Source organism: Dermacentor silvarum, chromosome 7 (genome assembly GCF_013339745.2).
Source record: "Dermacentor silvarum isolate Dsil-2018 chromosome 7, BIME_Dsil_1.4, whole genome shotgun sequence".
NCBI classification, from domain to species: domain Eukaryota; kingdom Metazoa; phylum Arthropoda; class Arachnida; order Ixodida; family Ixodidae; genus Dermacentor; species Dermacentor silvarum.
Window position 1 is genome coordinate 117,098,999 of NC_051160.1, and position 23,601 is coordinate 117,122,599.

The 23,601-nt window shown below is 46.4% G+C and overlaps 1 protein-coding gene across 2 annotated transcripts in view; it reads left to right on the plus strand.

Annotated features, from left to right (window-relative positions):
- Window positions 1–9,089: 9,089 nt before the first annotated feature.
- LOC119459108 (uncharacterized oxidoreductase TM_0325) overlaps window positions 9,090–23,601 on the plus strand; it is a 39,433-nt gene continuing 24,921 nt past the window's right edge. For both annotated transcript variants that reach the window (XM_049671148.1, XM_049671149.1), the window contains exons 1-5: window positions 9,090–9,156; window positions 11,008–11,147; window positions 19,468–19,560; window positions 20,523–20,661; window positions 23,560–23,600. In XM_049671148.1, the coding sequence (XP_049527105.1) occupies window positions 9,120–9,156; window positions 11,008–11,147; window positions 19,468–19,560; window positions 20,523–20,661; window positions 23,560–23,600 (450 nt within the window). In that variant the 5' untranslated portion in view covers window positions 9,090–9,119. The remainder of the gene's footprint in view (window positions 9,157–11,007; window positions 11,148–19,467; window positions 19,561–20,522; window positions 20,662–23,559; window position 23,601) is intronic.

Genomic DNA, 23,601 nt, shown 5'->3' on the forward strand with positions numbered 1-23,601 from the left:
CTTCTACTCTGTTTGACCCACCGCGACGCTTCTCTCCGCGTTATCGCAACCCGACTGAGTGGAGAACTGCGGACGACCAGCGGATATGTTTCACCTGTCGCCGTATTGGTCATGTCGCCCGATACTGTCGCAACTCGTGGCCCTCAGCACCTCGCACGCCCACCAACCTGAACTGTTTTGGTGGAAATTCCCGCCGTGTTTCGCCCTCCTCCGAGTCTAACAGTGCCGACAACTCTGCCAGGAACACGTGGTGCGGTCGCTCACCATCGCCTCGCGGACACCAGTCTCGTTCACCACAAACACGTCACCCATCTTCCCGTTCGCCGCAGCCACATCGCCTTTCGTCCCCTGTGGCTTTCGACCGCGTTCCTTCGGAAAACTAAGAACTGCAGCCCTTGGAGGTGGTGCTGCATTGACAACTACTGCAGCAAATCCTCTGTCTGTGCCCACAAAGCGAAGTCTAATTGACGTCAAAGTAGACGGCGTACCTGTCCAAGCACTCGTCGACACTGGAGCCCACATATCTGTCATGAGTGCTAGCCTACGTAGACGTTTAAAGAAGGTCCTCACCCCAGCAGCTGCACAAGTGCTTCGTGTGGCCGACGGTGGCGTGCTGGTTGTTCTAGGAATGTGTACTGTACGTTTAAGTATAGCCGGCCGCCCTACTTCTGTTCTCTTAGCTGTGATCGACAACTGCCCTCACGACGTTATCCTTGGGTTCGACTTTTTATCCAACCATTATGCTCTCATCGACTGCGCAACCGGCGTCCTTCAGTTGGAACTGCCTCAACTCGTCGATGCTCCTAGCACCGCGCCGCCACCGCGCCTGTGCTCGCTTCAAGATGTGCGTGTCACCCGAGGCAGTCACTTACGTCGCTTTGACCGCACAGCCACAGGTTCCTGACGGTGAATATGTGCTTCGCCTCATCGTCGACGTGCTTTTGAACCGAAACGTTGCTGTTCCGCATACGCTGATCACGGTTACTAATAATGACGTCGTTTTCCTGCTTCTGAACTTCAGCCTGTGCCCTCAAGTGCTTCCGGCCGGCATGTTCTTGGCCAGCATTTCTAGTACGTCCGAGTTTCACATTGAGAGTATGGATGCCGAGAGTGGATTATTAGCACCAATTGCAGCTCACAGCTCTGGTTCTTCAATGGATGACTTCGTCAAAATGATTGCACTTGACCTCACCTCTGCTCAGGCCAAGGACCTCCGTCTCCTGCTCGAATCGTACGGCGACATCTTTGATTTCGGCGACCGCCCTTTCGGCCAAACATCCGTTGTTCACCACCGTATCAACACTGGAGACATGAATCCTATTCGTCGGCGTCCCTATCGTGTATCACATGCTGAACGTAGAGTAATTCAATCAGATGTGGACAAAATGCTCCAAAAAGGGGTCATCGAACCATCAGCCAGTCCTTGGGGTTCGCCAGTCGCTCTTGTGATGAAAAAGGACGGTACCTGGCGTTTTTGCGTCGACTATCGCCATCTAAACAAGATCACGCGCAAGGACGTCTACCCATTACCACGCATCGATGACGCCTTGGACTGCTTGCACGGAGCTACGTACTTCTCGTCCATTGATCTTAGATCCGGCTACTGGCAGATTTCTGTTGATGAAATGGACCGCTAGAAGACTGCCTTCATAACACCTGATGGTTTATATCAGTTCAAAGTCATGCCCTTTGGCCTATGCAATGCTCCTGCGACATTTGAACGAATGATGGACTCTCTTCTGCGAGGCTACAAATGGACCACCTGTCTGCTATCTTCACGACGTTATTGTTTTTTCTCCCACGTTGAGCAGCCACCTTACGCGACTCGCTGCAATTCTTGCGGTCTTCCGAAAAGCCGGCCTTCAGCTGAACTCCACGAAATGCCAGTTCGGGCGCCGTCAGATTACCGTGTTGGGACATCTCGTTAATGCAACCGGTGTACAACCAGATCCGGATAAAGTTCGCGCCGTTCGCAGTTTTCCTGTGCCTCGTTCTGCTTCTGACGTGCGCTGCTTCGTCGGCCTGTGTTCTTACTTTCGACGTTTCGTCAAAAACTTCGCCGACGTTGCTCGTCCTTTGACAGATCTTCTACAGGAGAACACGCCTTTCTCATGGGGCCCGGAGCAGGCTCACGCGTTCGCCGCTCTCATCGGCTTTCTGACCACCCCTCCCATACTTGCCCACTTTGATCCATCTGCACCGACCGAAGTCCACACTGACGCCAGCGGCCACGGCATCGGTGCTGTTCTCGCCCAGCAGCAGAATGGTACCGAGTGCGTGATAGCTTACGCCAGCCGCCTGCTGTCACCTTCTGAGAGGAATTACTCCATCACCGAGCGTGAGTGCTTGGCTTTAGTGTGGGCTGTCGCCAAGTTCCGGCCATATTTGTACGGCCGCACGTTTTCGGTCATTACAGACCACCATGCACTCTGCTGGCTGTCTTCCCTCCGGGACCCGACGGGACGGCTTGGTCGCTGGGCTTTGCGGCTCCAGGAATTTTCTTTTATTGTCATCTACAAGTCTGGACATCTGCACAAGGACGCTGACTGCCTCTCTCGTCATCCCGTGGATCCTCCTGATCCTGTTGCAGATGATCCGGAGACCTGCGTGTTGGCTTTCACTGACATGTGCGACATGCGCGCTGAACAACATCGCGACGTGTCCTTGCAGGCCATCATCGCCGGAGTGCAATCTGGCAGCACCGACGGCCCGTGCGGCATGTTCGTGCTGCACGACGGTATCCTCTACCGCCGCAATATAAACCCTGAGGGCCCTGAGTTTCTCCTTGTCCTTCCTTGTCATCTACGATCCGTCGTTCTCGAACAACTTCACGATGCACCAACGGCGGGACACCTTGGAGTTTTGCGCACATACGACCGCGTACGACGCCGGTTCTTCTGGCCAGGACTCTACCGCTCTGTGCGTCGTTATGTGGCAACTTGCGAATTGTGCCAGCGCCGGAAAAAACCTCCCCTGCCACCTGTCGGCCGACTCAATCCAATTGAAGTTCCCTCTGAACCTTTCTATCGCGTAGGCCTTGACCTGCTTGGCCCTTTTGCGACGACGACTAGAGGGAATAAGTGGATCGTCGTCGCTACCGATTACGCGACACGCTACGCGATAACCAAGGCGTTGCCGACTAGTTGCGCAACTGACGTCGCACATTTTCTTCTCCATGACGTCATCCTCCACCACGGCGCACCTCGACAGTTACTTACCGACCGCGGCCGCTCGTTCTTGTCTCGAGTTGTTGACGACCTCCTCCGCTCTTGTGCCACAGAGCATAAGCTGTCCACCGCCTACCACCCACAAACGAACGGTCTTACGGAACGTCTCAACCAAACACTCACAGAGATGATGTCGATATACGTCTCCAATGATCACCGCGACTGGGACGCCACGTTGGCCTACTGTCACTTTCGCGTATAACTCGTCCAGACATGACACCGCAGGATATTCACCCTTTTATCTTTTGTATGGTCGCGACCCTACATTGCCTTTTGACACCATCCTACCTTCTGTGCCACGTGTTACAATTGAGTATGCTCGTGAAGTCATCGATCGCGCTCACATGGCACGTCAAGTCGCCCGATCTCGTCTGTTGGCCTCTCAGGATATACAAAAAGAGCGGTACGATCGGCGCCATCGCGATGTTAAGTTCGCCCCAGGTGCTTGGGTGCTCCTCTGGTCACCATGTCGTCGTGTCGGTCTCTCCCAGAAGCTTCTCTCTCGCTACACAGGGCCTTATGAAGTCCTACATCAAGTTAACGACGTCAATTACGAGATCTCGCCGTTACAGTTTGATCTGTCCTCAAGTCCGACGCCAGTTCACATCGTGCACGTTTCGCGGTTGAAGCCATACTTCTCTCGCAGTTCTTCGCCTGACATGCGCCGAGACGGCGCTTCAGCACCCGGGAGTCCTGTTACGGAAGGATAGGAGGCAAGAGAAGAAGAAGATCGAGAGACACTGGCTGCTGCGTGTTGTTGCTGGTCACCCATCTTAACCACGCTAACCCTACTTGTGTATATATTGTAAATACATCCAGTCTTACTCCCAGCATCCCCGTAACATATCATCAGCCATTTTGATAACATAGTAAAAGCCGCGGGAGAATTCTATACTGACCTGTAGAGTCCCCAGAGCAGCCAAGCTACTTTCATTTGAGGTAGTGTTGAACAGGATACAGAGGCTGCTTCTATAACTAGCGATGAAGTTAGAAGGGCCTTGCAAGACACGACCAGGGGAATAGCTGCTGGAGAAGATGGAATAGCAGTCGATTTAATCCAAGATGAAGGAGATATAAGGCTCGAAAAGCTTGCGCCTGTCTATACGCAATGCCTCACGACTTCAAGTGTACCAGAGAGCTGGAAGAACGCCAACATTATACTAATCCATAAGATGTTAAAGAATTGAAGAATTATAGACCCATTAGCTTGCTTTCAATATTGTACAAATTATTCATGAAGATATTTTCCAATAGAATCGGGGCAACACTTGACTTCAGCCAACTAAGAGAACAGGCCGGCTTCAGGAAGAGATATTCTGCGATAGGTGATATCCATGTGATCAATCAGGTAATCAAGAAATCTGCGGAATACACTCAACCGCCTTATATGGTTTTTATAAAATATGAAAGGCATTTGATTCAGTACCGATTCCAGCAGTCATAGAGGCATTGCGTAATCTAGCCATACAGAGGCATACGCGAATATCTTGGAAAATATCTACAAATATCCCACAGCTACCTTGGTTCTTCAAAAGAAATGTAGAAAGTTACCTATCAAGAAAGGGGTCAGGCAAGAAGACACAATCTCTCCAATGTTATTCACTGCATGCTTAGAAGTATTCAAGCTCTTAAAATGGGAAGGCTTAGGTGTGAAGATTAACGGCGAATGCCTCAGCAACCTTCGGTTTACAGATGACATTGTCGTATTCAGCAGCAATGAAGACGAATTACAACAAATGATTGAGGACCTTAATCGAGAGAGTGTAAGAGTGGGGTTGAAGATTAATATGCACAGAAGACAAATGTAATGTTCAATAGCTTGGCAAGGGAACAAGAATTCAGGATCGCCAGTCAGCCTCGAGAGTCTGTAGAATAGTACGTTTATCTAGGTCAATTACTCTCAGGGGGACCCTGAGCATGAGAAAGAAATTTACAGAAGAATAAAATTCGGTTAGAGTGCATACGGCAGCTATTACGAAATCCTGATTGGGAGCTTACCACTGTCTTTGAAACGAAAAGTGTGCAATCATTGCATTCTACCGGTGCTAACATGTGGGGCAGAAACTTGGAGCTTAACAAAGAATCTAGAGAAAAAGTTAAGGACCGCACAAAAAGCGATGGAACGAAAAATCTTAGGACTAACGTTAAGAGACAGGAAGAGAGCGGTGTGCATCAGAGAGCTAACGGGGATAGCCGATATTCTAGTTGACATTAAAAGGAAAAAATGGAGCTGCGCATGGGCCATGTAATGCGTAGCATGGATAACAGGTGGACCATTCGAGTTACAGAATGTATACCAACAGAAGGGAAGCGCAGTCGAGGACTGCAGAAAACTAGATTGGGTGATGAAGTTAGGAAATCTGCAGGCGCGAATTGGAATCAGCTAGCGCAAGACAGGGGTAACTGGAGATCGCAGGGACAGGCCTTCGTCCGGTAGAGGACATAAAAATAGGCTGATGATGATGATGTCGGACCAGCCCACTTACCCCAGTACTTCCCTCGTACCAACTTACGCTACGTAGAAACTGTGCGACGCTGTACCGACTTCATGATTGCCTAAGTTGACCATGTTTAACAGTTTCTTCACCGCAGTATAGCTGTCATCGTCGTTTCAACACACCTTACATGACTACCTACAATTGTATAACAGTAGCCGCTGGTGTCGTCACAATCCATGTTTATGTCGCTGGCTTTCGTCCGCTACCTGTGTAGAACCCTACATGCACTGGCCATGTCGTAAGATCGCGGCGAAAGGCTGGCGAATGACTCACTCTGATGCCGCAATACGATCGCCTTCACGTGGTCATCACTGTCCTGCTGTCGGCACACGCGTAAGCTCGCGACTCACACACACGCTACTCAATTTACACAAACACCTTGGACCACCTGGAATTGCTTTGCGGAACCTCAAACAAGGAAGGATAGACATGTACCTGCAAAATGCCTCGCATAAAATTGATTACGAAAGTTCATGGGACAGGCACAATTTATTTGTTGTTCGCTTACTTTTCGTGTATATGTTGTGTTGAACTGCGGAATATGAACAAAAAATCTGCTTCGGCGATTCCCTAGACTGTCCCACTTTTCCAATCGCGATAACAAATGTATTGTGACTACAAGCCAGCTTTTTCCATCGGCGTCGCTGCCGCCTTGATATTCGCAATTTAGGAGAGGAGACGGCGGAGGAGAGAGTAGATGGCGGTGCTTTTGCGATAGAGGGATTTTAGATATTCCGTATAAAGTCCGACGGCGATAAAATCCTATCGTGCCCCGCGCGCGGTATGATATGGGAGTGAGGTAAAGCGTTTTATGGTGAGCCGAGAAGGATGATAGCGTGATAGGCGCCGTCTTCCCGATGTTAGAGGTCGCATGATCAAGCGCACGCTAAGGGTGGGAGGCGCGGCGTGCATGCGAGCGCACCTATTCTCCTCTAGGCCGGCAGTGGCTGCGTATGGCTGCCAACGTGACTGAGCGCATACGCGACCCACACGCCGAATCTTTGAGATCTTCTGCGGCGGGTATACAGCCTAAGGGTGAAACCGAGATGACTGGTGGCTTCGTGCGTGCTGTGCTCCCGCACGCCTAGTGTTGGAGGTTGGTCAACGTAATCTTTCGTAGACGCAGTCAAGCGGGAGGCAGCATGAAGTCGTCGCTCCTCACTGCCGGCGCTCGTCATGATAGCTTGCGTTTGCAGCTTTGAGTGAGATCTGCTCATGTTTGCCTGTGCGTGTGTGGTACGAGGAATGTTATTTATCAGCAAGAAAATGTATCCTAATATTGTAGCGGAGGCCGGCTATAGTGTCACAAGCAGCTATGACCACTGGATACATTGTAACAGATTGCACAAAACACTGCTTCAATTCATACACAACACAGGCCTCATAGCACGCATATAATACACATATACACATCAAAAATTATCCTTTAAGAGCAAGCCTTTATCGCAATAAAAATATTCTCTGATATTTTCAAGGTCGATAAAATGATCGCTACTTCCTGTAGTTGTCTATTGTTTTTTTATTGAAATGAAAAGAAAAGAGAGAGATATGGCCACCCTATAATTGGGACGGCTACACCTTTTCGCTTAGCAGAAACAACAATATTGTCGCGGCTAAACGGGAACAAGAGACAGCAACGGCCGAACAAGACGACGGAACAGGCTGCTGAAAAACCACTAGAACAAAAGACGCCTTCTTCGTCTTCAAAGTCCCCCTGTCCCACTACACGGAGTACGTTAAAGCACATATCGTCATCGTAGTCTAAATGTCTACATAGAGCAGGCGTCAATATAAAACAATATATGTGGTAAGTAAAGAAAAGAAACAACGTCATAGCGCCAAACAGCCACAGCGCACAGTCCTCGACGCATCTGAGAATGTAGATATAAAAGGAAAACGCAAGTCACACCACAATGAGTTTATAAACACATAAACACATACAAACGGCCGCGATGTAGACTGCGATGAGCATGTAAACAGACGAGGGGTTCCAGAGTTGAAATAATGCACACACAACATAAGACAGTTAAACGTTAGCTTCAGCACCAAATACACAAGAGTATAACACGTAATGCTCAAGCGATAATGATTACAAATAATAGAAGCAAGTGATAGTTACATTGTGTCACTATTGAGTGCCTTATTTAGTACTTGTTAACGATGCGTGAGTCTTCGTATAAGTGTTCGAGTGCGTTGAATGCTTTTCGCTGTGTTATTTTCGAAGGCCATGGGCCCAGCAATCTTGCGAGTTAGAAGGTCGATGGGGATCAGTGCTGTGTGGCTCTTGTTCTGGCTCCCGCCCATATGTCACGTATCTGGTGTATTAAAGGAGTGGACATCCTCATCATCGTTGCCAGAGGAGCAAGCCTAATACGTTGCTGTTGCTATTAATGCTTCGCCTTTCCGGCAGAGCTGCGACTTCATTGGTGAGGAAATTCATTAAACTCGGTGATCACCATCATCATCATCAGCCTATATTTATGTCCACTGCACGACGAAGGCCTCTCCCCGCGATGTCCAATTGCCCATGTCTTGTGCGAGCCGATTCCAACTTCATCATCATCCTCATCATCAGCCTATATTTATGTTCACCGCAGGACGAAGGCCTCTCCCTGCGATCTCCAATTACCCCTGTCTTGCGCTAGCTGATTCCAACTTGCGCCTGCAAATTTCTTAACTTCATCACACCACCAAGTTTTCTGTCGTCTTCGACTGCGCTTCTCTTGGCATCCATTGTGTAACTCTAATGACCCACCGGTTGTCCATCCTACGCATTACAATGCCTGGCCAGCTCCATTTCTTTCAGGGGTCACGAGGGAGGTAGTGGCCGAATACTGCACCAGGGAGGCCAATTCCTTTTCTGTTGAGGGAGTGACTTTGTTGAAGCTTAGTGGGACTTCCTAATTTGGTTGCATCGTGGACTAGTATAGCCTAGTATAGCCTAGTATCTAGCATCTGGACTAGTATAGCTGACTAGCTCTCGGCATTTTTTGTTTTGTTTTGCGGGTGCCAGGCACCACTCCATGCCTACTCGGTGATATACAGGGTGATATACTCGCCTAATGGCACGTGTGTGTGCATCGCAATAGTTCCAACAGCGAAATCGGAATTCGCCCTGCATTAAACGTTCCTGCGAGAAAAATGTCAGACCCGTATGCTGAAACTATGTAGCAGGTGGGTCATTCCGCCGCATGAGCGCTCACCAGTTGCCAGTTTTTCAGTTTCCCGCAGTGATGCCTCTCTCATCCATTTCCTCTCTCATCCTCCGCATGAGCGCTCACCAATACCAGCTGTTTCAGTTTCCCGCTATGATGCATCTCTAAAAACACACACACATATACGTGTACTGTTATTTCCCACATCGCTTACATTCGCGCGAATAGCTTTTGTCGAGATGCCCAAGCTGAACGGGAAAGTAGCCCTCATTTCTGGTAAGCGTATTTTGCTTCGAGCTCAATTTACTGAGTGGAAATTATATGTGTGTTTGTGTGTGTACAGTGCACAACTGGCATTATGGCGCTGTCACCATTTGCACAGAGATGAGAATGGCACCACAGTAGGAAGTGGCAAACTATTGAAGAATAAAATTACTAGATACAGTAACTGAACGTGTTACATAACAGACGATGGATGTACCTGTTGTTTCTGCGAAGATTTGAAGTAATTTTTAAAAATCAGGTGCAGGAGTTGGAGGAACTCTAATCCTATAGAGCGCTAATGCTCAAACAGGCGGACATTATTTGCACGTGACAATTTCAAAGGATATGCGACTAATAAACAAAGATTCAATAATTACGTCTCAACTAATTACCTTGCGTCCACATATTGCCATATACACATTGCAGCCAGGGAAATGCAAGGCGGATTCGATTGGAGCCAATTCTCAGGATCTTACCAGTTTCAAGATATTAAAACCCGAATTTTGCGAATACATTGACAGCCCCGTTACTTACGTGGTTCAATGCATAAAACGGTGTTTTGTTGAAAAATAGGTTGAACGACAGTGCATTTATATTGCAAGTTTGGAGGCGCATATCTTAAAAAACAGCACATCCACAGAACTTCTTAAAGTGGATAGTCCTTGCAGGCTCACGGGATAGAACTTGCAAATTGCAGTATGTACCGTAAGGTAATACTATATTTATCAAGTAAAGAACCAAATTAGTTCATTTTTGTTGTTTATCCGATTATGCATTTCGTTTACTCCTGCAAGAAATGCCTGCCTCTTTGAATAGACCATCTCAAGGACTTGAATTGAAGGCTGCTACAGACAATTTTTATGAATTACTCAAATTCTTCGCAGACACAGCTGTTATGCAAAATGCACAGAGGAATTACCAGTTTGATTTAAGCACTGAATGTATGAATTACTGTAAAGTGCACTTCAGCTGTGATGATTGTATAAAACATAATATCAAATATTCAGGTCCATAGTTCGATAAGAGAAAGAAATAGTTGTGCCAATGTGGTAACTAGTTGTCAAACACCTTTAAATGAACATATTTCATGATGCAGACTTCGTAAGGTTCTCATGTTCGTAAACATTCTTATGTACGATGAGAATACAATATGTGCAATAGAAATGCAATGCATAGGTTGCTTCCATGCTACGAAATGGTATGGAACATCTTGAGCGCGAAGTGAAGGTGCTGATAAGTTTGCCCCCCTAACTTGAGTAGTATTTCATAGTATTAATAAAAAACATAAGGATCTGTAGTAAAGATATAATAAACTATGGTAACTTCGCCTTTTATAAAGAGTTCTCATACCACCTAGAATATTTTCCAGACTGAAATGAATGTGCACGTGGAACAAAAATACAAGGCATAAGTTGGTTCCATGGTAAGAAGCTTAACTGTGGGGGAACACATAATAGCAGAGCAAAACAGGAAAAGCTAATGGTAATGATACTTGTTTGGCCGATAGAAGCTTGCGTAATGCAAGCAAGTATCGCATTGTTAGGAAATGAAATATTCTTTTCAGAAGGTAATGAAGGTTATGAAGTCGTTGCAAATACGGTGGTCGTGTAGGTTTTTTGTTGTTTACGTTTTGCAAAAGTAGTTGTCCTTGCAGAATTCAATTCACCTAAGTATATGATTGTATCTGCAATAAACACTTCAGTTTATAGAAGGAGCTCCATTTTAGCGTCTTTTTGTACGTCCTGCTTTCTCGCGCTTTTCGCAGGCACAATCAACGCCCAATTATTAGGCTGAAACTGAAACGCACGGTGTCGCAATGACACCTCACTTAGCTGCTTCGTACGGATTCTTGTAATAATACAGGCGCATCTTCGGGAATCGGTGAAGGGACTGCTCTTCACTTCGCCTCGCTGGGTTGCTGGCTTTCCCTAACAGCGAGGAACCTGCTCGCTCTGGACGAGGTAGCAGAGCGATGCAGTGCCAAAGGGATTCCCAAGGAGAAGGTAAGCTTGTGAACTCTTAAGTACGCAGACGGTGGTTAAAAATGCATTTGACAGGTCGTTGTGAATACAAGCGGAAGGTAGTCTTTGAGTTGAGCTGGGTTTATTCCTAGGGCAAGAGAGACCATCAGCACTCGCCTCTCCAGTTTGTTGAAAACCCCAAGATCTTGCCGATCCAATCAATGCTCACGCGACTCGAATGACATCTGGATGTTCCAATTAATGTGCTGCACGGCTGGAATAGCATGAGGGTTGGATATCGCAAGCAATGCTACCCAAGGAACTAGCCACAACACCAAACAGGTGCATTCACGGCTGCATGGAACGGAATGCGAATGCATTCAAAGTTAAGAATTAAACATCCATCGGCGGAGCTCACACACCCTCTCCGTGTTTACATACATAGGCCCTTGATGGCGTCTGGTTATTTCCAATTAATTAGCCCGAAAAATTTGGCAGACAAGAAAAGGACAGGGCGTGTAGGATGCGATCGTTAAAACAAAAGCTCACAGATTTTCAGTACTTTTTGCTTGTACATAATCACATGTTTACAAGTCACGTTCGCCGTGAGTCACGAAATATTATATGTATTTGGATTGAGGCATTCTTAGGGTAATTTTGTGTGCAAACGTAAAAAAAGGCATTTAGTACGCGCAAATAATTAAAAAAATTCACAGTTTTGCCCGAAAGGAGAAGCATCGATTGCGATAGCAAATTATTAGACATCTATACGAAGTAAGGATATTAGTTTCATCGACCGCATATATAACGGTGGCCGCATTTCGATGGGGGCGAAATGCGAAAACACCCGTGTACTTTGATTTAGGTGCACGTTAAGGAACCCCAGCTGGTCCAAATTTATGGAGTCCCCCACTACGGCGTGCCTCATAATCAGATCGTGGTTTTGGCACGTAAAACCCCATAATTTAATTTTTTAACCGCATAAATTTGTACGCATTCACTTACTGACTAAAGTAACAACCATGGTGTCACGCGCGCACAAGCAAGCATGAACACATCTCACTCGATGACCGCGGAAACTCACTGTGAAAAACGCTGGAGTGAGGAAGCGCGTTCGCAGCAGCGAGAGAATTGACCTTCGTGCTGCTTCTTGCTTTAATGCGAGCTAAGCGGCAAAAACACTGCACACACTAAGCTATCAGCACTCGATGCACTCTGTTCCCATCGCAGATCGCTTTCAAGATCGGGCCCACGTGACCGTGGTAGGCCGCGCCGCACGCGCCGCCACCGGAGTAGAATGCCCCAATGGGGATTTCTAAACATTTTTTGCTTTAAAATAAAAATACCAGGCATATAAGCTATATTAAAACAATCAAAGGGATGTTATCTTTAGAGGGAAGTTGACTTTAGAGCTAGCATAGCGGTTCATAGCAAACATCACAGGTCAACCAGTGATGCGTGCATTGGGGGCACGTTAAAGATCCAAAATTATTCCGGAGTCCCCCACTACGGCCTGCCTTATAATAGAATCGGGGTTTGTGGCACGTAAAGCGCAAGAATTATTTATTTGAAGCTGTTTGTGTGAAGTCTGTAATTTACTGTTTTTGCCAGTGTAGTCAATAGCATTGTTGTCTTTTACGCTGCAACCAATAATGCTTGCCTTGCAAAGGCGCCTTTACATGTGTCCACGGCCCATAGATGCATCTGCAGATTTTTCGGGGTCTTTTCCACAACTTGCGATAATTTTCGGCACCATGCGTTTGGCGTTTTATGAAAACCCGTCCTACAGCAATCATTCAGTCTCGAAAAGCTTGTGTGTAAGGAGGCAATACTGTATATATATATATATATATATATATATATATATATATATATAGGAAGTATTTCTTCGGATCCGGTGTTTATAAGATAAAATAAGTGCAGGCGCACTTAGAAAATCAAACAACATATTAATTTCGATCTTTCGACCGGGGTGCGGCCTTCATCAAGAGTTCGATTGCAAGCACACAGAGCTCAATTTATACATTTTCTATGTAACCAAAAAACAAGAAAAAAAATCAAGAAAAGATACCTGGTCTATGACCACCGGCACGTGTACATTTAGTGACGTCGTGCATACCAACACGCATATTGACTCATGTAAAACTCAACGGAAATAGGATAGAGCGACACACATCAACGTGACTACAAACTTGCGCGTGCATACAGTGTCGGGAACAAAAAAAGAGACGGTACCTGATTTACGACCACGGGCACGTGTACATTTAGTGACGTCATGCATACCAACACGTACATTGACTCATGTCAAACTGAACGGAAATAGTAGAGAGAGAGAGAGAGAGAGAGAGAGAGAGAGACATCACCGCGACTAAAAACTTCAGGGGCATTTACAGTGGTGCTATAATGTGACTCCAAATCTTCGAGTACATACAATGGCGTAAAAATTGATTGATAGGTAATTTGTGAGTAATCCACACGTGAACAGGTGCATATTCAGTCGTGCCCACAAGGGAGGAACGACGCAGCCAATTTCAAAGGTATGCGGTACAAAGGATAGACAAAGGTACAAAGGATACGCCAGGGATGGCAGCTGCCAGGAGAGTGTTTCTTTTCTTTTTGTTTGAGGTTGCTGCAACTTTTGTATGACCACGAAGACAGTCAGTGCACCCCCACCTGGCTATGGGACACTAGTACTGTGACCTCCACTGACCTCCGAATTCCACGTTCTATGGGCGTTTTATGGTATTCTTTGTACAAGTGACATTCTTTGTATTTGCGGGCAAGCTGTTTCTTATACAAATTCTATGTGTGTATCAAAATGAACAAAGGAGGACGAGGAGGAATAAACTTTTATTGCGGAACCAGCACTTTAAGATGGCCAGGCCTAAGCCTCCCATGAGGGGACGTCGAGGGCTTGCCTCGCCGCCGCCTCACGGGCGTGCTGGGTCGCCCAGGTTTGGTCGTCGAGGGCGGAGCTCCGCAGAGCCTCACGCAACCTCGACGAGAGGGTCGTGGTGTTAATTTGTGTGTACTGTGATGGGCACTCCCACAACATATGCGGAAGCGTAGCCGGGTGAGTGCCACAGCACCGGCAGTTGGGGGTACTGTAAACTTCAGGGAATTATAAGGTGGAGGCGGGCGGGTGAAGGGTAGGTATTTGTTTGTAGCAGACGCAGGGTGGTAGCCTGCGCCCGGCTGAACTTGGGGTGAGGTGGGGGGAAGGTTCGGCGACTAAGGTAAAATGCCTTAACGAGGTCATTATAAGCAGTCAGATTGTCCCTGGTGTCCAACTCGTCTCCAGTGTCTCCGCGCGGTTGACTAGGTCTCGCGCAATGGAGTGGGTAACCTCGTTGAGGTTAGGGAGGTGTGGGTGGACAGGGCCCGCGTGGGCCGGGATCCATGTCAGGGAGATCATGCTTTCTTTAGAGTGTGGTGCCTGGCGGACGATACGAAGAGCTTGAGGAGAAATACGGCCTTTGCTGAAGTTAGTGACGGCTGAGCGAGAGTCACACACGATGGTGGACAGGTGGGATCTAGAGTGGCCAGGGCGATGGCCACTTCTTCAGCCGTTTCGGCAGTGGCGGTAGTGACGCTGGAGGCGTGGTGTAGGACTCCATCGCGTGTGGCGACGGCCACAAATCATGTGCCATGGGAATATTGGGCTGCATCAACAAATGTCAACAAATGTGACGCCAGGTACGTGAGCAAGGGCTTTTATGATAGCTCCGGCCCGAGCTTGGCGCCGGGCCCTGTTATATTCAGGGTGCATATTTGTAGGGATAGGGTCTGTGTGGATCCAGCTACGGATGTCAGTCGGGATCGATTGTTTGGGGCCCTGTTGCTGATGGTAAGTGAAGCCAAGCGTGGATAGAGTAAAGCGTGTCGTTTCAGTAAGGGTGAGCCGTTCAAGCTGAGAGCGTTGTTGTGCTTCAATGAGTTCGGCAAGAGTGTTGTGAACTCCTAGTTGGTTGAAGAGTTCAGTAATGGTGTAATGCGGGAGGCCAAGTGCTTGCTTGTACACCCCTCGTATGAGACTGACGAGCTTGTTTTGCTCAGCCCGGTACCAGTTCAGGTATGCAGCAACGTAGGTAATGTGGCATATGACAAAGGACTGCACGAGGCGGAGAAGGCTTTCTTCTTTGAGTCACCCTCGTCGGTTGGAGATGCGTTTAAAAAGGCGTAGGGTGTTTTGAGGCTTGGGCGCAGGTCTTGTTGAGAGCCAAGGCATTGGAGCCGTTGGTAGAGATGGTGAAACCGAGGATCTGGATACTAGGGACGTGTGGTATAGGACGTAGGGTGATAGAGCCACAGGGTCGGGGCTCAGATTGATGTTTGGGAGGGCGTCCCCGCTGAATGGGCTTGTAGAGAAGAAGCTCCGATTTAGCCGGCGAACAGTGCAGTCCGGTTCCTTGGAGATAGGCTTCAACCGTGTCAATCGCAGTTTGGAGGGCTGGCTCCACTTGACCATCACTGCCTCGGTACGCCCAGATGGTGATGTCATAAGGATAAAGGGTGATGCTGATGGTGATCTCCATAAGGTGATGTATAAAGGATAAATGAAAAATTTTACAAGGTGAAGTAGTTAACATCAACACAACAGAAAGTTCGCGAAGAAATTGTAAATAATGATGCAGAAGTATACATATCACTTATAAGCATGCCATATAGTATATGCATATATGATCGTTAGGAAATGCATAAGGCAGCCAGGAAAAATGTTCATTGGAGCACCAAACAAGTGATATTCTTTGTGTTGGTGGGTAAGCTGTTTTTTCATACAAAGTCTATGCGTGTATAAAAAATAAAGTAAAATATAAATGAAAATTATATGGCAAGATGCAGTAATTACCGTAATAGAAGGGTGAGGAGAATTTCTAATATATGAGGCGGAAAAATACACATCACATCATCATTATGCCATATTACACATGTCGTATTTAATCGTTAGGAAATGCATAAAGCGACCAGTAAAAATATTCATTGGTGCACCAAACATGCCAAAAATGCCTCTTATTCGTGAGGTGTGCATGTCAGCGTACCTATAATTTCCTTTATTCCCTTTGAAAGTGAGCTGAACTGGTGAATTAAAAATGACTCGCAAGCTTCTCTACCGTAGTGAGTGGGGAATCCTGATTTCAATATAGTGGCCTTAAATTTTTCGAGAGGATGGCCTAGTGTGTTCACATGTTTTGAGAGGGGGAGCTGCGGTATAGATTTTACGTGTGATTTGTGATTATTAAAGCGTAACCTAAAAGGGGTTCCCGTTTGTCCGATGTATTGTGCGCCGCAAATGGTGAATTCGGGAGATATACAACATTGCAAGTGTAGCAGTTGTAAGGCCCTTGGATTTTGTATGAAAATGAAGACGCGGTGCTCTTGGTAAGCCTGCATCGAGGTTTTCCGCATGGTGCGCAGCCTTTGAAGTTATCTGAGTGAATTTTGGATGACGCGACAACGTCTCTGAAGTTGGTGGCCCGTCTGTATACCACCCGCGGATGTTCAGGAACAATTTGGCGCATTTTCTCGCTCTGTAAGAGTATGGTATGATGTTTCCTGAGGATACGGGTGTATGTTAGGATTTGATGCTGAATACGTGAGGATAAGGTTAGTCCGCGAATCTGGGGGAGCTGGCTTGCTATTGATGAGCGCGCGGCCATCAAGGTTGTCTGCTTTTCGAATTGTGTCGCTGACAACTAAGGGAGGATAACGCAGGCGTAGTAAGTCGTTACGTAGTTGTTCACACTTCGATGTAAAGTCTTCTTTTTTAGTGCACATCCACTTGAAACAAAGAACTTGGCTGTACGGCATATTGCTACTTTACAATGTTTTACATGGCTACTGTGGAAAGGCAAGTATTAGTGCTTATCAGTTGGTTTTTTGTAGACTGATGTGATAAGCTTGTTGGCAAACTTATACTAACGTCCAGAAAAGTGATTAGGAAAGCTAAATATGTATGGGCGAATGAGATGGTGTTCCGCTGAGTTTGACATGAGTCAATGTACGTGTTGGTATGCATGACGTCAATAAATGTACACGTGCATGTGGTCATAGACCAGGTACGTTGTCTTCTTTTTTAGTTACAGAGAAAATGTATAAATTGAGCTCTGTGTGCCTGCAATCGCACTGTTGATGAAGGCCGAACCCCGGCCGAAATGTTGAAATTAAAATGTTTTGTTTGTCTGCGTGCGCCTGCACTTCTTCTAACTTATATATATATATATATACATATATATATATACAGGGTGTTTCAGCGAACACTTTCAAAAATTCTTAAAGGTTTCCTATAGCAGATAGACCAATTCGAGTTCATGCGCTGGTCTACTCGAAGAGGCGGACATTACTTGCAGAAGAAATTGAAGCGCATAATCAAATGAATAACAAAAATTCACTAATTAGGCTTTTAACTAATTCACTGATGGCCCATATTGCAATTTATAAACTGTAGCCGTGGAGTTAGCAAGGCGGATCCACTTGGAACGAATTCTCGGGATGACACCAGTTTCGAGATATTCATTCCCGAACTTTGCGGAGAAATGCATTAGCGTTCCAGTTAGTTTCTTAACAAAACGTCGCTTTCTGCATTGAAGCACAAACTTAACTGGAACGTCAATGCACTTTTCCGCAAAGTTCGGGAACTAATATCTCGAAACTGGTGTCAACCTGAGAATTTCAAGTGGATCCGCCTTGTGAACTCCACGGCTACAGTTTGTAAATTGCAATATGGGCCATCACGCAATTAGTTTAAAACTTAATTAGTGAATTTTTGTTAATCATATATGCTTCATTTCTTGTGAATATTCGCTCTTCGGCCATGAACTATGGGCTTCTGCCAAGGCAACCTAATAATTGGATGTTCGCTGATGTTACACACACACCCACCACATATATATATATATTATACGGGTGTTCAGCGAACACTTTCAAAATTCTTAAAGGTTTGCCTGTGGCAGATTGCACAATTCTAGTTCATGAGCTGGTCTACTCGAAGAGGCGGACATTCTTGCACAAGAAATTGAATGCATAATCGAATAATAACATAAATTCACTAATTAGTTTTAACTAATTACCTGATGGCCCATATGCAATTTACAAATTGTAGCCGTGGAGTCACAGGCGGATCCACTTGGAAGAATTGCGTGATGACACCCAGTTTCGAGGATATTAATTCCCGAACTTTGCGGAGAAATGCATTGGCGTTCCAGTTAGTTTCTTAACAAAACGTCGCTTTATGCATTGAAGCACAAAATTAACTGGAACGCCAATGCATTTCTCCGCAAAGTTCGGGAATTAATATCTCGAAACTGGTGTCATCCCAAGAATTCGTTCCAAGTGGATCCGCCTTGCGAACTCCACGGCTACAATTTGTAAATTGCAATATGAGCCATCAGGTAATTAGTTAAAAACTTGATTAGTGAATTTGTGTTAATTAGTCGATTATGTATTTCAATTTTTTGTGCAAGTTTTGTCCGCCTCTTCGAGTAGACCAGCTCATTAACTAGAATTGGGCTATCTGCCACGGTCAACCTTAAATAAATTTTGAAAGTGTTCGCTGAAACACCCTGTATATATATATATATATGTCGACTACCTAGTTGCCTTCACCCAAAAAGATCACGTACTCATGACGCCTATGCAAAAAGGATATTCCGCATTCGCCCCCAAGATTTGCGAGTGGTGACGCTGGCTAACACTCCGGGTTAGTTGTAGTAGTAAAACATAAATACCCCAGAAAGTGGAAGGGAAAACGGCGCCGCGGTAGCTCAATGGTAAGTGCATCGCACGCGTAATGCGAAGACGTGGTATCGTTCCCCACCTGCGGCAAGTTGTTTTTTCATCCACTTTCATTTCCATTAATGTATCATTTCTTTAATTCACTTCGTAAGTACAAGTCATTTCCCCTATATGTTGTCCTTGGTATCGTTGTTTGTTGGCTTCTTATGATATGAGTAATCAAAATCGGGCCCCTCAGGTTCCCTTTCTTCTCGTTCATTATATATATATATATATATAAAATTGCATTTAGTGTAGGAAGTTGGACTTCATGCCTTTTATTTGTTTTCCATCCTGTTTGACGAAGAATGAGAGGGGGAAAGAGTGTGGCGACAGCACCTGTGCACGTTGCCTGCGCTTCTGTGGTTATGACCGGTATTAGTCCCACTTCCAGAAGCACAGTATCGACGCTTCTGCAAGTGGAACTAATAGCACCTGGTGTATTACGACGACTCATTGAAGAAGAACTTTATCTGTGGCTGGTGCTACGCAATTTAACGATCCATCGCCCGTCCCGAGTTGCCTGAAAAAACAAAAATCTCTGGTTGGAGCACGTCACCGAGATGTTCTTATTCAGAAATTATATCCGCAGGTTTTGATCATACAAGGTGATATACGCTCGGCGGATGACATCGCAAAAATTGTGAAAAAAACAGTGGAATACTTCGGCAGGATTGATATTGTGGTGAGTTTTACACAAATACTACTGCAGTTCTCAACGTTGCAATTTCAATGTGCATGCATGTGCAAGCTTCTAAGGAAGCCCATGTGGCTGGATTTCAAATAAAATGTTTCATTCTTCTAACACTTGTGGAAGTCTTTAATCTTGTGGTATGCAGCCAGGGCAAGCTAAGTGTTAATGGTAGCATCAGCGAAGGTGAAGGTGCCCCGAAGCTCGTAAATATTGCTCAACACATGAAGCAGGCCACTAAATTTATGCTTAAGAACAGGTCATATTTGTTACATTTCTCTAATTACATAAAACATTAGGACAAACATTTTGCGTAATGAATTGGTTCATGTATAAAGGGAAAAGCTAGCATACCTCTCCAACCTGTCTAACCCAGACGGCGTTTGCAGCATCATCACTTGTCGAATAAATAATTAGTTTGCGTGATTGCGGTGTGACTCCTTTGACGTGCATGTGAAATAAACGTGTTTCTTCCTTTCCTTTTTCCTTTCTCTGTCCTTTCCTCCTTTTGCATTACCCACCTGAGAGTCACGTGGTGGTGGGAGAGCGTAGAGTAGATAGATGACGACGAGGTTCAGTGTTTCTCGGTCAGTCTGCGCTTGAGTGCTTTTCCGGTTTCGTTTCAATACCGCGAGAAGTAACTTGAAAGTTATAATTGCGCCTTTATTATTAGCGATTACAAGAATTTTGTATTGTATGAGATCAATATTGTATTGCAATGTTTTATCGTAACAGCGCTGTGTGTTTGTACTAGTAAAGAGGGGCGCACGAATTGCTGCTGTTCACAAGGGCGTCTCACTTGCGGTAGACCAAGCGATTGGCGTCAGAAAAACTTATAGGAAGGAAAAACAGTTGCAACGGCATCTCGTCAATGCCTGCTGCTAATCGCGTGTTTTTCTGTATGAATAATTCAATGTATCTACTGCACTCGTTTAGGTTAATCTGTCTATATGTAGGTCAATAACGCCGGAATTTGCAGCATTGCTGCTCTGGGAGAAATCAGTCTGGATGATTTCGACGACGTGATTCGCACGAACCTACGCTCCGCCTTCAACATGGCACAGGAGGCCCTTCCACACCTGAAGAAAACGAGAGGTTGGTGTTAGACCAATTGTTTACAAGGAATTGTTTGGCACCGATTATGTGAAACATAACTTTGAACAATTATTATACTATTTTTGTTTCCATCAGCGACTGATAAACTAAAGCTGCGTGGGAACCATGATTTACATAAGAATTGTGGAAACGTATAAAGAACTACTAGGCTCCACGTCATCGTCGGTCGCTGCGTATGAACTTTTGTACATGATCTCTTTCTGCAGTTCTGTGTCACAATAGAAAAGAAAAACACGCTGATTGCGCTGCAGGCCCATGCAACCATCTGTTCACCCGATTTGTATTCCGTTAACTTAAGGCTACAAACGAGGATGGCTGCACACACCACTTAACTAAAGGTACTACCATGTTTACCATCTACGCAGCCAAAGCCAGTTGCAGTTATTGCACTGAGAAAGGCACTTCAATGCTGTGATCTCTCGCGACGGGGTCGTCATGTAGCGAGGAGTCAGCCAGCAACATTCGCACAAAATCTCCCTCGACCTCAAGCTCTGGATGACCTTGATGTAGAGCCAGCGCTGTGAAGGGATGACGCTGCTGTGGGAGTGAGCGAAGATTCTGGAGAGTTTTCCACTCTGGGGATAACGGCTTACGAGAGCCCAGCGATTCGCAAAAGGTCTTCCATCGTTGGTCCTGAAGTTTGTTCTTCTGACGCTGAACTTTCTTCTGAATGCGTCGGGCTTCCCGAAGGTCATAAATGGACTTAGTACGCCTATATCGTCTCTCGGCCCGCCAGCGGATCGCCCCGCCTGTCGGCGCGCCACTGCTTGCGGATATACACACCAACTTGTCTACGTTCAATGCATGACGAAGAAACAAGTGCTTCGTAGCCCGACAGTCGAATTGTCTTTGACAAACTAGGATCACAAATTATGATTATGGGAACTTGTTTTCTAAAACAAAGTGACGAAATTATGACATCCGTTAGTGCAGCCCTCTGGCGTTCCATTGAAGTATGGAAGCGCACTTGACTTGCTCCCGGAACGACCGCAGGGGTTGTGGATGGCAAGCCATCTTCTTACTGTAGACCCGCAAGTACTGGTTCAAGGGAATCCAGCACCTTGCAGTGCGCATTTAGCGGATGGCGTTTGCATATTATTCAGGAGTGCGCGGATAACACTCACCAACGACCTCAGCAATGCAACGACCTGTACATCTTGCGCAGCTTGTTTATCTGTTGTCGAAGTAGCGATTGGCGGTAGTCGATGCTGTCGCTGCGCGGGGAAGTGTGCCTGTGGTAGTGTAGGCCAAGCAGCGTCAGATTTTCTTCTCTGAGCCTCGGTATTTTTCTCTCCATGTAGGCGTGTGGTGCTTGATGGTGGTGGCGGTGCATGGCGGCGGCGAGATGGGACGCTCTGGAGGCAAAACAGCATTTTATTTTTCCCGCGTTTGCACCGTCGACGAGAACGTCGTCTTTTAACAGTCGTTATCGCTTCCTTCCGTGATGAGCCGTGTTTCACGATTTGTCTCAAGATTCTCTTCTCCTTCTTGATTAGTGGGCAGCTTTTTGAAGAGGCATCATGATCTCCATTGCAGTTTCTGCATTTCAAGGCAGTTGCCTTGCAATACTCTGCTGTGTGGGGTTCGGCGCAGCGCGGGCAAGCTGGCTTGTTGTTACATCCACCACTTACGTGGCCCATTCTCACATACTTGTGGTATTGAAGAGGCCTGGAAATATGGGCTCGAACGACATGACGAAACAGACCAACCTTCACATGTGAAGGAAGACAGTCACCTTTGAAGGTCACCTTGATGCAACGGGAAGTTCCTATTCGACACTTGCAATGTATCCGAAGCGTCAGTAGTTTGCTTGACCAGGATAGGAAGGTCAGCATTCGGTATAGAGACGTCGACATCAAATATGACGCCCGTTATCGTGCCTCGGTCCTGCGGGATGTACGCGTGGACTCTAATGTCGCCAAGCTCTGTAACGGTTCGCAACGTATCTAAAGCTGCCGGGTACTCGGTGTCTACAGACATGACGTTCCTACATGGGTTAAATCGAATGTCCTTTATCTCATTCGGCGCAAGAGATTCAAGTCCTGCCAAGATGAGTTGCCGATTCATGCTCCTCAAGTTGTCCGAAGGATCAACGGGAACAAATAGTACAGTCTGGCATGGCAGACCACAGGAACTCTGCATTGTTGACGTACTTCCTGGTGAAGACCCACCGAGGATCCTCCTCTTAGCCTTGCACTTAGCCACTGGGACGAAATCGTCGTCGCTGTCATCGCTACTCGCCGTATACACTTCAGTGCTGTCACTGGCTGTGTCATCATCTCGGCTGTTCCGCTTCCTTGAGGCCGACTTCGAGGGCTATGCCAGGTCGGGAACTATGTACAACGGCGTCAATATCCATCGCCACCCGCAGGAGAGCGATGATCCCCGAAATACACAAAAAATAACAAACTCAGGAGACAGAAAGAGCAGCGTTCCACAGAATTCGAATGTTTCTGGCAAGTCATTGTCTGAGTTGCAAGGACTGTTCGGCCGACCTTGCAAACACTTCTCTTATCAAGAAGAGTAAAACGCATGTGACAGGGGAAATCGCTGAATCTGAACGGATTTCTAGACTTAGAGAGGGATGCGTCAGCATGGTCTCCATCACCCTTTCAGACAGAGAGCTGGCATATTTACGCATGCGCAGATGATAACCCCTGGCTCGGACAGCACGTATATATTCGTGAATCATTCGCAATAAATGTTGGAAGTTTAGCGCTCGGACCTTGTCGTCTAGTCACCGTCCTTGTCTTTTTTGCGCTGCCACCTTTTCAGATATGCACCAAGACGCCCAATTCGCTACGTAGTATTGTCTGTTCGTTTGATGTCTGTTCGTTTGATGATACTGTCATACCTGTTACGCGATATTTTCCACAGGAAGCATCGTTAACGTCTCCAGCCTGGGCTCCTTGATAACCG